This window comes from Pocillopora verrucosa, chromosome 1 (assembly GCF_036669915.1).
Source record: "Pocillopora verrucosa isolate sample1 chromosome 1, ASM3666991v2, whole genome shotgun sequence".
In the NCBI taxonomy this organism is placed as follows: domain Eukaryota; kingdom Metazoa; phylum Cnidaria; class Anthozoa; order Scleractinia; family Pocilloporidae; genus Pocillopora; species Pocillopora verrucosa.
Window position 1 is genome coordinate 9,812,523 of NC_089312.1, and position 14,268 is coordinate 9,826,790.

Genomic DNA, 14,268 nt, shown 5'->3' on the forward strand with positions numbered 1-14,268 from the left:
CAGCCTTGGGCTTTTCTTATGTACGTTGAAAACCTCGAAATGGACAACTCGCTAAAATGTGTTCTTTTCATCAAAGTAAGCGGTCAGATAACAAGCAATACGCTGTGGAAGTAAGGTGAGGTACATTTTTTGAGAATTTGACGTATTTTTTATTCCTTAGAGCGGTCGTAAATATTCCCATACAAACTCTAATAATTCCGCCATGACTGTTATTGCGCAAGATTATCATCTCACAGCTGGAGCTTGGGCCGCCTGTGGTGAACACAGCTATCTCTTCTCTAAGGATTTTACCCTCAGTCTTAAAGTTCTTAGAGCACAGGATTCTCCTATAAAGCTCCGAGTCCATTCCCGATGGCCATGCTGAGCCCTTGGTTTTGCTTGCTGAGTTGTAAATGATTTCTTCGTCTATGAGATCATACACGTTTAGTGGAATATAATCAACTGGACCGTGGAACAAACTCTCCTCTGCAATATCAGCCGCCTCTGGGTGATAGGTCGAGCAGGCCAGACGAACTCCCGTTATCTAGGAGTTTCATTGCAGCTGACAATTTTCCTTGCAGAAGCAGTTTTCAAAAAACTTTGGATACGTCCTCGACCGTCCTGCTTTCTTAGAGTTCACAAATTTCTCCTATATAAACCTCACTTCTTTAAGCAACAAATCAAAGTCCCCTTGTTTCCAGAGAGCTAATCGACCCTCTATTGCTGCGCTGTGTTCCTTGCTTTTAGAAGTAGCAGACGCTTTTTGCAGGATCAAAGTTGGGAGCACCATGAATGCTTTCAAGGCAACTGAGTTCAAATCAGAATCTGCATTGAACTGCTTAATCCAGAAAGTTAATTCTTCAATGAAACTCTTCCCTGCACGGCTAGATGGTACATTGGATATATTTTTCCTGTAGTAGACGATTTCGTCGTAAACACAATTGACAATATTACAGAAGCTCGCGTGGCTAATATTACTCCATGTTTTGTTCTTTATTTCGGAAGGAAACGACTCATAATCGGGCAGATTTGGTTTGATTTTGTTTGATCTGTGACTATTGTACTAGCCAATCCCGTGGGAGAAGGCACTCTGCCACTCTCGGTTGTTACTGGCTGATGAAAATCCGAGATAACGGAATTAGCATTTTCAAACTGCTGTTGTGGGCTATTGTTTTGAATGTTTCGCAAGTCAGCTTGAATATTATTTTCCTCGGGCGCCTTCTCTTCTATATCATCCGACTCAATTTCTAACCTGTATCCACTCTCGAATAAGGTGCTAGTATTTCGTGTATAGTTCTGCTCTTGCTCCATTTTCTCCAATCTCGAGGCTTGATCCCGTAAATTCTGGCTTTTTAGCCCCAAGTATCCGTAACCCTTTTCTTCCCATAAATCTGCCATTACTTCGATATAACCCTTCTTCCTCCCGGTAACGTTTCGTGGAGGGTCTACAGACGATATCAGATCCTTCGCTGTTCTCTTGCATTCCAGAAGATCACTATTCATACGCTCTGTCCATTTCAATTTGCCCTGTTTCCTCGACATATCTTGCAATGTTCCTCTTTACAACCAGCTCACTATCATCGATGTTGGTTATACGGTTTTTGGTTTCGTTTGCTTGTTTAAAGTGTATATGACACGAAAATTTTTCCCCCGGATTTTGGCAGTTCAATATGTATGATAAGCTGTGAGACAGTTACAAAATGATAATTTTTTTTCTCTGACCGCTTTTCTTCATGCAAAACTTGCTCGATTTCTAAATAAAAACTGTCTCAGGAGACTGGGGACGAGAAACAAGGTTGTGACGTTACGTTGTTTGATCGCTTGATCAGTGAACAAATTAATTTACAACAAAACCACGCGTACTTGTCAAATCCGTCGCTTTCCGCCGTGTCTGTTTCCGCGACATCCAGTGATTCCGAGGTCAGTAATGAATCGTGTGACTCCTCTACGGGTCTCGATTGGGAGCAGAGTGACAGTTCAGATAGCGAAACCAGAGTTATCGATGGTGTTATCATCCCATATGAAGATGAGCCGCTCGCGGATTGTGGCGAAGAAGTAAGCCCGAACGCAAATGAAGAAGAAACAGATATTGATGGACTTACCCCGTCGACTTAGGAGTCTAGATTTGAAGGAAATGTGAGTGTGGATTCAAGGTAAGTTGAAAGATTTACCGTGATTCCTTTGGAACATAAGCAGGGCTGATATGCGCTCCTGCGTTGCTAAGTTTGTCCGATAATTTTTCCTTTACCTCTTCCAGGTGTGAATGCGAGCAGTGTGATACTGAAATGTTGGTCGGTGCCCTCGAGTTTCGATGTTTCTAATTCGTCCGCGAAATTTATGTTTGATGGTTCGATCGAACGAATCAATTGTATCACCAAACATGAAGACTTTAACGCCATTACGAACCGCGCCGTTCTTCTGCAAGTCGCTTCTTAGACGCCAAGATGGAGGAACCTATCGTCGCCGCAGTGGAGGGTCAGAAAACGAGTAAGGTTTTTTTCCTTTTAAATATGTAGTTCTATGTCATTCTTGTTTTAATCGCTTGACCTAATAATTGAGATACTTGTGGTTTCATATTAATTTTTTAATTCTCCAGTCATAAGAAACTAGTCTCCTGTCATTCAGTTAGGAATGAAGGTCCGGTAATTACTTGAACTGTAGATGTCTTCATTTCTCACTTTTATGTTTACATATAGGTTCATCAGAGCCGTTGCATATAGATGGACAACGAGGTGGCTTTGTGGGTACATAGGCTGGGAAAACAGACAACCTCTCCCAGCTCGTGTTTATCACAGTGTGAGGAAAAAAAACAACACACAACAACACAGGGGATATGCTAATGTCCAGGATGGGGAGGTGCATTGAACTCTTGTAAATGTACTTCATTGGTCCATGAAAAAAAATTTGTGATAAAAAAATGCTCCCGTTTTAGTTTCATTTGCATGGGCCATGTCATTTTGTATATACTTCAAAAAATAGTAATAAAGACAATGAGAAAGCAGACATGGATAACAAACTGTGAGTCACTTTATTTGCCACTTTTCTTCTTGTGACAATGAGATGGCCTCTTGCTTTTGCGGGTGCGTCTAGAAGTGGATTGACTACTGCTTGGTTGACTGTTGCCATCAGCTTGTTGTGAAGCTTGTTCTGATTCTATAGGATAACAATGGTGATATAGTATGTGAGTGCATCATTACAGTGTAGGTGTGTTACTTTGTATGCCCAATGACAAATGGTGTTTAATCCAGACTGAATACAAATATGCTTCATTCTCACTTGTCTTGAGTTGGGAATAAAAAATTTACATTTAACAACAAAGCCCATCTACAGGTATTCCCAACTTCAAGTAGAGAGTTGCATATCCACAGGTGGATAAATAAGCAGCCCCCCACAGACAGGTGGCAAAAATGAGATAATTCACACTTACTAACACTTCATTGGAATATTATATTCACTTCATGTTAAATTTGGATAATTGAAATGAATGGATTGATAAGCTATTAACTAACCAGGTGGAAATAATGCTGTTTTCTTCATTGCCTTTTTTGCGTTATGTACCTTTATAGCTTCCTCCTTGCTCAATCTTTTTGAAAATTGCCGATTGAGGGGCTCAGGTGTTCTTGATGCATACTTCTTAATTATTTCCTCCCTCTTTTCTTTTGGAAAATTGAAGAGTAGTTTCTTCAAACCATCAACATAACCTGAAAACAACAACAACAACAAAAATATCTACATATTATAATATACAAAAAGGTATGTAAACAGTTCAGGTTCAGGGTATTTCTAAACAAGAAATAATACTCTTTTGAAGGGTATCAGGGTTTTACCAGAGAATATGACAAGTAAAGCAAAGTATTAAAACATCATTCATGTTTTTTTCTTATAAATAAGAGTTAATCCACTGTAGTCATATTTATTCTTACCATAGGTAGGTGGGCATGCCACCTCTCACACAACTTCCTCTCCCATTTTAAATTTTGGGTAAGTGACCTGAACAAACTCTTTTCCATCAAATGCCCTTTGTGTTTCCCTCCGTAAGTTCTCATTGAAATGCAAACTTGTAAGTATGTGCCTCAAAACAAAATTCAGGAATGAGCAAATTCATGTCCATTTTATAGGTTCATACAAAAAAAATGATTGGAAATCATTTAGGGGAAAGAAACACCAAAACATAGATATGCTATTCTGATTAAGTAAGAGACATGAACATAAAATTAGTACAAGTGACTCCCTTAGAAATAAATGGGGTAATTTTCTAAGGAAACTGGTGCTGTATCAGCAGAGAAGTATAACAAAATAATTTGGTTTTATCAACTGAGTTAATTTTTTAGATTGGTCACAGTAAAGTGGTTTTAAAGCTAAGAAAGCCTTAGAACACTTTATGGTGGCCAATCTACATCATTGACTTGGTGGATTAGAAAAATAAAAATCTGTGAAAAAAGAAAACTCATTTCTACACAATCAAAATTACCTGCTGAGAGTCCCCAGCCAAGTAAAACAAGTCATTTTAGGATGCCAATAGTTCAAGGTTGCATGGAAGCCTTTCAGGCAACTTGTCTGGGCATCTGGTGAAAGTTTCTTTATGTCATTTAGTAACATTTTCTTGGTCAACAGTAGTTTCAGTTTGTCAAATGCTTCAGTTCCTGTTAAAGGTAAATATGCAAGAAATTACACAGTGGTCTAGTTTGTTGACAACAGTGGATTGAGTTATTTGCCTAAGAGGTATTGTAAATAAAAACAGAACTGGCAATGGCAAGTTGAAAAAGATATGCAGTATATTATTGATTTTCATACCAACTCTAATCCACTTCCTGGGTTCAAGCTGTCCATGACAGCACTGTTTGTAAAGTGGATCTGGGTGGTTGTTGTGCTTGTTGCTGACATGATGCAAAAATGAATTCCATGTGGCAAGGATGAGGGACTCAAACCCAGCCTTTGTCGAGGTTGCACACCAGAAGAGATGCTTTCTTATTCCCTTCATCCACTCTTTTATAATTTCACATCCTTTCTCTCTACTCAGAGCCAACAACTTTTTCCCTAGTGATCTTGCCACATGCCATATATCAAAATAGTGCTTGGTGTTGCCACAATTCTCCCTAATCCATTTTGCAATGCCTCTGTGCCTATCAGACACAAAAATACCAATTGGTAAACCAAGATGCTCCAAAAAAGAAAAACACCTCTTCGCTCCTTCCAGTTCAGTCTGTTGACTGCCTCCAGTTTAATTTGCCTGAGACAAACAAGAAAATAAAGGTTATCAAACCACCAGGAAATACTGTACAAATCATTGGTTCTTGTAATTTTTATTATTATTACTATTATTATTAACATCATTATCATTTTGTCTATTATTCATCAGACCATTCCATTTCATTGAACTCATAATTTATATCATAATTATTTAGGTATATACCATACAGAAACCTAGCAACCAAAGAAATTAATTTCTTTCTGTCAATAAACCAAGAAAAGGTTTGAAAAATTACATTGTTGAGACACTTGTTTGTCTCTTCAGTTGAGGAGGTGAATAGTATTTGCAAGCCACTTCCAACTAGCCAATCAGCACACATGAAAAGCACTTTTCACCTGTGCGGTATACACTAATAACCAGTATTCATACAAAACTTACCTGAACTTGTTCAAAGTGGACAACCTTCAAAGTTGTGGTACAAAACATTGTGTACACTCCATATTTGGCAGAGTGCCGCATGGAATCAAACCTGCCATCCCCTCTCCAAGCCACATTTTTTATCTTCTTTATACTCTCTGTCAGATTAGCCTGATATCTTTCCCAGTATAGAAGGACAGCTGGGAACAGGAAAGATCTTTGATGTCAAAAAAGGTGTGCCTAGAATATCCACAGAGCCCCATATGGCGGAACACCAGCAAGACCTTGCTTATAGATGTACCAACCACCAAGACTCCAAAACTCAATAGGATATTACCAGCAGGGAATTTTCCCAGAACAGTTGGTTGTGATTTCCAAGAGTACTCTTGGTGACATTGTGAACAAGTCTGAGTCACTTTGACCAGGGTTCCACACTGCCTCATTCTAGCTTTTGGAGAATTTCCTTTGCAGTTGAAACAGAACATTGTAAACAGTTGCAACAGCATGCTGTAGAACATGATGAACTTGGGTTCATCATACCCAGGAGTGTCAGAATCAACTCTGCAAAATTTAAAGTGATACATGATACCCTATTATTTACTTTGATGCCTATCTACTATATTTCCTAGTTGCTTTGAAGATATTGAAAGTGACTGTGTGCAATTTGAGCAATTCTCCATTATTTTTCAAGTCTGGCTTGTAAGAGGATATGCCCATATGTTCCAGAGTAATCATAAAAACAGTCTTGAAAATGGAGCAGAAAACTATATTTTAGAAGTAAATGAATGCATTTCATTATTTAAGAAAAAGATTATGAAATATAATAAAGCAAAGAAGGTTGTTACAAATAGTACCCACCTGATATCCTTCTTTAAATCTTCATCCACTGGATCTTCTTCAGTCTCATCCTCTCCAGTGGAATCAGTGGAGCCCCTCTGCAACTTTCAATCCCCATCCTTTGTTTCTGTTTCTGTTTCTGTATCACTCCAAGCGCTTGACCAAACAAACAAATCCTCAGGCCCACGTTCCTCCTCTATGACATTTTCCTCCTCAGTTTCTGTTTCAGTCACCTTCTGTTTAGTGCAAACCATCAAAGGGGATTCAAAAGTTGTTGTCTTCATGAATGAAAAATCCTTAAACATGTATGTTTGAGTAATTCACAGCATAATAATGTATTAATGTGTGTTGAATGTGGACAATGATTTTCTACATGATGCGAAGGTACAAGAGAATAAACAAAATAATAGGATGGTTTATTTCAGTACTCACACTTTTTAGCCCTCTTATCTCTTTTTTCTGTTCTTTTACTGCAGTCTTCAAACTTGTTTCTGCAAGGTTCTCACTTTTTATTTGTGCATGCAGTCTACACAAGAGCTGCCTTGCAGTGGAGTTAAAATTTGGAATGGAGTATCAGCGGAGAGAGGTGTTTCACTGATCAGCGTTGTACAGCTAATATTTGCGGATGTTGAGGCAACTGGTGAAGTCAAATGGGTGGTACATGCCAGAAGAGGAGCAGCAATTGTAACATTGGATGCAGGGGAAACTGTATTGATGGAGCTCTCATGAATGTCACTTGAATCGGAGCACGGATTTTTCTCAACTCTATCATCAACAACGTCGTGAAAATCTAACGAGTTAGAACTTGATGCTCTCGCCTCTTCGACTTTCCTCTTTTTCGCTTCCATCTCGTACTCTGTTAATACATCACGTCTCAACTATAGCCAAAATATAATAAATTCTGATCGATTACGTTTGACCTTATCGAAAGATGACTGGAAATCACTGCTTACCTGACTTGCGATCCGTTAATTCTTCCGAAACTTCTGACACAACTGCATGTACTGTGGGAATAGAGCCCTTGATGAGGACTTTATTCCGCTTCGCGTTCGCCATACCCTCCAGAGTAAATGCCAAGCTGTTTTCGTAACAACCTCTCTCGAAATGGACGGAACACAATGAGGCATGCTTTGAAATCGGCTCTTTGAAAATCTACTCGGTGGCGCTGCACAAATTTCAACCATTTCTCTCTCACAGCGCGATCCACGGTAAATTGGTGCATCGAGATGCCTGGCGTGTAGTTGGTGTTCGTACAGCTTTGATTGTTGGGCGCTCCTGCGACACAATAGCGTCCACCTTCCCTCACTGGCTTCTTCTTTTCCGCCATGTCGTCAAGTGAGAGTACAACAACCTGACGTCACAGCCTCAGCTCATGTGACTTTTTGGCCGCGCGGTCGAGGAGACAAATTTCAGGCCGCGTTCGCGCGAAGTTCGAACGGAAAAAAAAATGCTTAAAACCATTTTTTTTCAAATTTTAACTCTCAAACCGTTTATCTTATAAATCTAAGTACCTAAAAACAGTAAAAAAATTTTCGTGTCATATACACTTTAACTTTCCAACCAAATTTGTACCGACGCGTTGCAATTGTCTAATAGATGTTCTAATGGATACGTATTGAGGGTGAAACGGTTAAAAGAGATAAAAATAATAAAACGGTATTTAAAAATAGCGGAGCCGTGGGACGTCCTGTCACCACTCCATTTAAGATTGATGATAATGATAATGATAATGATAATAATGATGATGAATCCAGATGCGCAAATTCCATCACATTTTCAAATGTGCATCACAGTTTAAGAGTTAAAATATTACAATCAACTAAAGCTATGAAGAAAAGGGAATATGAATGAAAGGTTACCACAAAGACTACATTATAATTAAAAGAGAAATTTGAAGTACAGTAAATCGCTTTGATTAAAAATGCCCATTGAGCGATTACGATTGTATTTGCGCCCCCTATGTTCACAGGAAGTGCATTCAAGAATTTAAAAAGAGCAGTAAAAATTATCCACCTATAGGCTAGCTTCAGAGTGAAAACAGGTATGAATTAAAAGGAATTTGTTTTTAGAAATTCTGAGATCATAATTAGGTAAGATGGAGCCCAAAACTTTTAATTTAGCGAATCATAAAGTAGTTGGAACTATTTCAAACTCCATTCTGTTTCTTATCGGTAGCCAACGTAATTAAAAAATAAGCGATGTTATATGGCAAATGTTGTTCCGTTATTATCGTTCAACATCCACGAACGGGTGTCCCTTACGCAGTGTTTGATACTTTTCATAGCAAGAAATGCGTCCATATCAAATGATCGCAACTTCCTAAATGAAACAAGGCTAACTTTAAGGGTGGTCACGCTGTTTTCAGTTTGAATGGCATTTCTCTCTCACAGCGGGTGGTCAAGCTGTTTTAAGTTTGAATGGCAGTGTCAGATTATCCGAAAACAGGATGTCTGGCATACGTTGACCACTGATAAAGTTATCTGAGTTCCGCTTAATTATCACATCCATGGCCCAGTTCATGTGTTGATTCCGACACGCGTCGATTTAATGATATCAACTCCAATAAATCAAAGAAATGACAAGCCGCCGTGTGATTGTGATCATCAAAGCTCATGTCGAAATCACCAGTTAAGAAAAGAGGATCACGAGATAAAATAATGGGTTCCAAGAAGTCTGAAAATTCCTCAATAAAACTGATAATAGTCACAAGATTGGTTCTAAGATTACGGTCGACGATATATTATAGCTAGTGTAAGGCGTGAATTTCGAAGATTTGATGGAGACCATGCATTCGGAACATTCAAAAGACGTTCTTGAACGAAATTAGAGTTTGCGAAAAACCACCTTGCCGCATTCACAGGGAATCCTGTAAACTACACCATCTTCTTTAGCCGAGTCCACAGCGTCTTTTCGTCGTACTTACTGAGATCTTAGCGTAGTCTCCGACTTGAAAACAGCGCGTACGACTTGTTGTTGTAGGCAGCGGCGAAGCTGTTCGGATAGACCTTTAACATAAGGTAAAACCGCAGTGGCTTTGAACTCGTTGGCGGGTTCGGCACTGTTGTTTGGTTTTCCGATCTTGGTAAGTTTCTGCAAGAAAGAAAAAAGGATAACCATTAGAAACCAGTACAGATGACAGATGTTTTCCTTTTCCACGAAATGCAGATTTGTTCGCAATAGAGCGAGCATTCAGCGTGCACACAGTCAGATTAGTACGGCCGTTGTGTCTGATGAAGATCGGATACACAATTAATCTGAGCAAGATTGGAATGGTTGTGATGGTTCCGTCGTCTACGCTTCAAAGTACAACTATTTGTTGTTAAAGTCGTGATAAGTGGACCAGCAACTAATGTCGCCACTAGCTGCGGAGCGAAGGCGAGTGAGGTTAAAAGCGGAGTATGGTGTGTAAGATCTCCGACAAGTAAAGTCACTATGCCTTCTTATGGAAGATGAAATTTCAAGATGTTGGGTCGAACTCAACGCTGACTGATAGCTTGTATGATGCATATCTACTCTATCCGAGATCTCCGTGCCTTCATCAATGTTTAGGACACGACATACACAGGAAACGAAATCATCCGGATAAAAAAGGGAGTGATTTAAACAACAGCGCAGAGCAAATAGAAAACGGAGACAAATTGAGCCGGTGATACAATCACGACTACACGCCACTGCACAAACTAATCTGTCTCTATATGTTGCATAAACACATGCTCCTTTGCCACTGTGATTAGTAGCCGTTTCTCGATTCTCTGGTTCAGCCGTCTCCAAAGTTATAAAAAAAAAGATTGATTTCGCAGCCTTCGGTGAACGTTCACACATGCTTCTTTGCCATTGGGATTACTAGACTTTTTCTCGATTCTCTGGTTTAGCTGTCTCCAGATTGAAAAAAACAATTAAATTTCGTAGTCTTAATCTGTGCTTCGGTGAGCATTTTCCTTTCCAGCCTCACACTGCTCTTTAATCAAGTTAAAAGATTTATAAATAACTTTCATATTCTCCATACATAAAGACCAAGAATAATCCAGCCGATCACGCCCCAGGGAGATGTCGAGGAAATGACGAGGGACTAATCAAATCTAATTGTCTCAGAGGGCCTGCTTCCTATAGGGGAGAAAATTATATTTTTAGGAGTAGACATTCTCGATAATCAGACATGAGAACTTCAAGTTAAGGCTATTGTGCGCACGACTTCTGTCAAGAAGAAGTTTAGCCGCATTAACAGCGTGTCAAGGTTCCCCGGCTGGGAAAGAGCAGTCAGATTGATAAATTATGTGAGAGGAACTTTCACGAAGAACAAGGTAAAAATAGTCACCACCACAGTAGCTGAACTACGAGAAACTGAAAAGCTTACCTTAAAAGAATAACAACAGACAATATTAAAGAATTAAGTCTAAGCCGTAAGGAATGGAATAATAAAATCAAAAGTAAAAGTTCCCAATAAGGTTGGATTCGATGATCAAGGATCGATGATCGATCGATGATCAAAGAACGGTGAGAGTTGGTGAGAGGCTTGAAAATTCCGCCTTATCATTCAGCGGTAGACATCCGATAGTCTTAACGTGGCGTTTTCAAATAACTTCTCATTTAAAAAAAACAGGGAAAAGCAATGAGCATGAACGAGATTCGTTCACATCTCGTGTCGAAAATTTACGTTGTGATAATAAATATATTTTCGCACAATTGAGTTATCCAATCACACAGGGTAGAAGCGCCCTGAACACGATTTCGTGCTGGGCACTGTACGTTGACGGGGAGAGAAGAGAGCAGGGGAACAACTTCGCACTCTATGAGAATCAGGCTATTTAAGAGTTAAAAGCTATGAAGAGAAGGGAACATAAATAAAAAGTTACTACAAACACTAAATTGCGATCAAAAGAAAAGTTTGCACTTCAATAAAACCGTATGATAGAAATGCCCGTTTAATTAACAACTGCGGCTAGTTACGTATACTGTTGCGTTGCGACATTGTGATTGACGTTTGGACTGATCATGCGTGTTTTTACTGTCTTCTCAAAACTATTGTTACATTGTGTGAGATAAATGAGGTAGAAGGTTAAACTTTTACCTTACTGTTTATTGTGTTTAATTTGCCCGTTCAGTGATAGATGGGAGATGCATAAATCTTTTCATGCAGCACCAGTATCAAACACATTATTGCAAATGTATAAAACATGCGCGTGGCCTAAATCCATTGAGAGCCAGTGAAATCTTTTGAGTAAAACCATGGCTACTTAAACTGAAAAAAGGGAGGCAGAAGGGTATCGTACAGAAGCTTTCAGACTGAAAATCATATGAGATGGAACTGCATTAAGACGCTTTACGAAGAAACAGAGTCCAAGTGAGGAGTCAGCTCTTAAAGGATTTGGCATCTAGGATGATCAACGTGATCATCAAGATTCTCTCAAGAAAAGTCTCGATCGTCTGTCGATCGACTGTCGCCCATCCTCTATCGTTGTTAAATTGATCGGTGGAAACCTTTAATACTAAGGATTTAAAATTCAGCTGCTGTAACTGACGAAGCCTTTCACTCGATGCATCGGAAAGGATCTCAGAGAAGCTTTTAGTTGTTCACTCGAAAGGTAGACGATGGATTTCAGAGGCTTGCCGCTGTTTAATGCGATGACTGAAGATCGCCACGATGAGCTAGCCGCGATGGACCACTTTATTTTTGTTTCCTTATCATCAGTTAATTCGGTTCCTTGAATTTTGCCACTAAACGTTTTTGGAAGAGAACGTGGATATCGAGAAATACCATCTGTTCCTCATTATAAAAATCAAATCTAAAACAAACAAACAAAAAAATGAAAAATTAATTTCCCATTTTCAATTTCCCTTTTCATTTTTCCATTCCCCATTCCCCATTCTCCATTTCTGCTTTTAGTAACATCCTTCTTTCAACCAGCGCGTGTTACATCTGAACTTTACTATCGTAAAGGATAAGCCAACAAAGATTTTTTTTAGTCTTTAACTACCCGAGTTTTATCTAGGTTTTGAAATGAAGCTCAGCAAACAAAACTATATCTTTTTGACCACATAGTCAGTCCGCAATGGACTATCAAGACTATCTACGCAGACCGATTGTATGATATGAGTTTGTCTCAAGACAAATAAAAAAAACTGGAACATCTCCTATGAGAGAAAAGTCATACTACATAATCATTTACTACGTTACCGTTACAACCGATATTTCTTAGGAGACACTTCGAATCGATGAACCAGAACTAAGCTACATTCAATTGAGCTATATTGTTGTACAGCCCTAGATTTTAAAAGAAACGACCATTAAGCAATACTACACACCAAAATGTCTAATAAGTTGTTCATTATCCAACTGCTTTTTCTGCCGAGTTTCTCTTCTAATTTTTTATAAGGCGGGAAAAGCAAAGCGGAAAGAGAAGCGTTGCGCGTGCCGCCGTCCGGTTAAACAGGTTTTTTAACTGTACAAAATAACCAATTGTACAATATCGTAGGATATTTGTGATTCACTTGTGTTCCATTCGCGCCTTTTTTGTACTCTACTTCGTGCAGTTGGATATAATTTTGAAATAAAGGGTTGTGTTCTACAGCTTAAAATGTTTGAATGAAAGACAACTCGGAGGTTAAAGAGAACACGCGTAGTTGATTTAATATTCTTTTTAACACTTCCCTAAATTTAAAATATCATTTCAACTCTACTCAATTAGACGAAAATCGTCTTTCTTATGATTGAGAAATTGTTTCTTTTAGTAAGATTAGCAGGTGTTACCACCTCCACAAAATACCAAGTAGACAATATTATTCAGCAACAGGATAGGTTTACATAAGTAAACAGCTCAGTGCGGTTAAAGCCAAGTTAAATTTAATTTGGAGAGTCACTGAAGAAATATGAAATAGCCCCTATCACATCAAGATGAAGTCAAACACTTTAATTCATTAAGCAGGAATTAATCCTTTGTGTAATAGCTTACACTTTGTTGTTGTAATTATTGATTACAGAGACTTGTCCAACAACCAATTAAAGAATCTATCTTCAGGAGTTTTTACCGGCATCAGCGTCTCCCAAGATGCTTCTCTGAGCCTGTAAGTTAGACTGTTAAACTTTGATTTTATAATTGTTTTAAGGGACCAAAAGTAGATCAAGGTCTACACCTTACCCAGGTAAGTGTCGGGATGAAATAAGAGAAAGAAAGAGTGCATGGATGCTGAACTGACTCCTCCCCAACCCATGAGGTGTTGCTTACAGGAATGACAGCAATATAGCCGGACATATGTGATGAAAACCATCAAGCGACGTAGATATAAGTCTGCAACATTAGAATCCATCAATTCTTTCTATCATAAAAAAAAAACTATTGTTTTTTTTTTTTATCGTGTATCCGGTTATGGCGAGGACCTCATGAATATTTACCAGTCATTGGGCGCGATTGTCCGGTTAAAAGGAAGTTTCGAAAGAAATAATGTCATCTTCTGAGACAAACGTTTTGTAACCGTGGGCGTAAGTCATCAAACGGAATCAAGTACATAGTCACGTGTTATTTGAACGAATAAAGTTCGGCTCTTTATAGTTAATTGGTCAGCTTTGTGATATCTATCGTTTGATTTCCAGATTTATAACAGTTCATCAGTCTCTTTTGGTTGATTTTGATCCGTCTGTCATAATTCAGGGTCTTTTGATTTGTAGAAACAGCAACTCAGACTACTTCGCTTAGATCTTGAAAGTTCACATCAGCTTGGTATCATACTCTTGATTCTACTGTTACCTTTGGCAAAATTGAAAATTTTTTCAGATATTTTTTTGACCTTAATTTAACTTGATCATGAAGAATGCGGCTCACCACGTGACCCTAACTTTTGTTCCCCAA

At 38.7% G+C, this 14,268-nt stretch overlaps 1 protein-coding gene and 2 pseudogenes across 1 annotated transcript in view; 2 read left to right on the forward strand and 1 right to left on the reverse strand.

The window, feature by feature from the left end:
* Positions 1-14,268, forward strand: part of LOC131768783 (uncharacterized) — a 76,406-nt gene that overhangs the window by 31,115 nt on the left and 31,023 nt on the right. The window contains exon 7 of the mRNA XM_066166976.1: positions 13,403-13,486. Within this exon, the coding sequence (XP_066023073.1) occupies positions 13,403-13,486 (84 nt within the window). The remainder of the gene's footprint in view (positions 1-13,402; positions 13,487-14,268) is intronic.
* On the forward strand, positions 1,610-2,982 carry LOC131780613 (uncharacterized; annotated as a pseudogene).
* LOC131779817 (uncharacterized) lies at positions 2,333-7,795 on the reverse strand (annotated as a pseudogene).